The sequence below is a fragment of the Phytophthora parasitica genome (assembly GCF_000247585.1).
Source record: "Phytophthora parasitica INRA-310 unplaced genomic scaffold supercont2.125, whole genome shotgun sequence".
Taxonomy (NCBI): Eukaryota; Oomycota; class Peronosporomycetes; order Peronosporales; family Peronosporaceae; genus Phytophthora; species Phytophthora nicotianae.
In genome coordinates, this window is record NW_008649111.1 from 18,233 (window position 1) to 19,027 (window position 795).

The window sequence follows — 795 nt, forward strand, 5'->3', positions numbered from 1 at the left end:
CTAAATTGGTAGACTTTAGTTTCAGCTGTAATGACTGCAACGAGTTAAAAATACCAAGATCTAAAGCATTCAGATCTGGTGAGCGAGGTGGTTGGTTCATCATCTCAATATTCCAGCCGCCTTTCTCTCCAGCGGCCACAATATCATGGTCAAAAACAGATACGTGGGGCCCGCATTGTCCTGCTGGACGTACACCACATTACTTTTCCTTCCTGTAGCAGCAAAAAAAGGAATTACTGTCAAAACGTGTTTTTCAGAAAACCAAACACAGAACTTACCTGGCCATTTTTTCGGACAGCAGGAAAGACCTTTTCTTTTAGCATTTTCTTGTAGATTTTCCGCGTCATGTTCACATTTTTAGTCACGAGCGTCCCTTTCATTCTATTTTTAGACGTTCGCCGGTACATGTTCAATAATCGGCCAAATACCAATTTTGCAGTCAAAATATTTTTTGCCTTCCCGCTAAAACGCGGTCTGGCAATCGCAGCAAGGAACATTACTTTTCCTATATAGCGCTTGTTTGGGCTAGATCTGTAAGGTAGACCTTCATCAGGAGCTAAATAGTATCTTGTGACGCCTTTGTACATATTGAACCATTTCTCGTCAATGTGCACGACATCGTACATGTGGTCCATCTTGAAGGCACCTAATAATAACAGTAAGTAAATAATATTGAAATATTCACATTTGTATTAAAAGGTGTATGTACCTGCTCCTCTGGTGAAAAAAGGTATTGGCGCAACCTGTGCGTTTGAAGGTATCGTTGCACTCATCGTAGTTGGTATTCGAGAGGCA

At 41.1% G+C, this 795-nt stretch overlaps 1 protein-coding gene across 1 annotated transcript; it reads right to left on the reverse strand.

Moving 5' to 3' along the window:
* Window positions 1-278: 278 nt before the first annotated feature.
* PPTG_24600 (hypothetical protein) lies at window positions 279-380 on the reverse strand (the record flags this gene model as incomplete). The annotated part of the gene is made up of 1 exon (XM_008917935.1): window positions 279-380. A coding segment is annotated over one exon (102 nt), but the record flags the coding sequence as incomplete, so codon positions are not given.
* Between the last annotated feature and the right edge of the window lie 415 nt (window positions 381-795).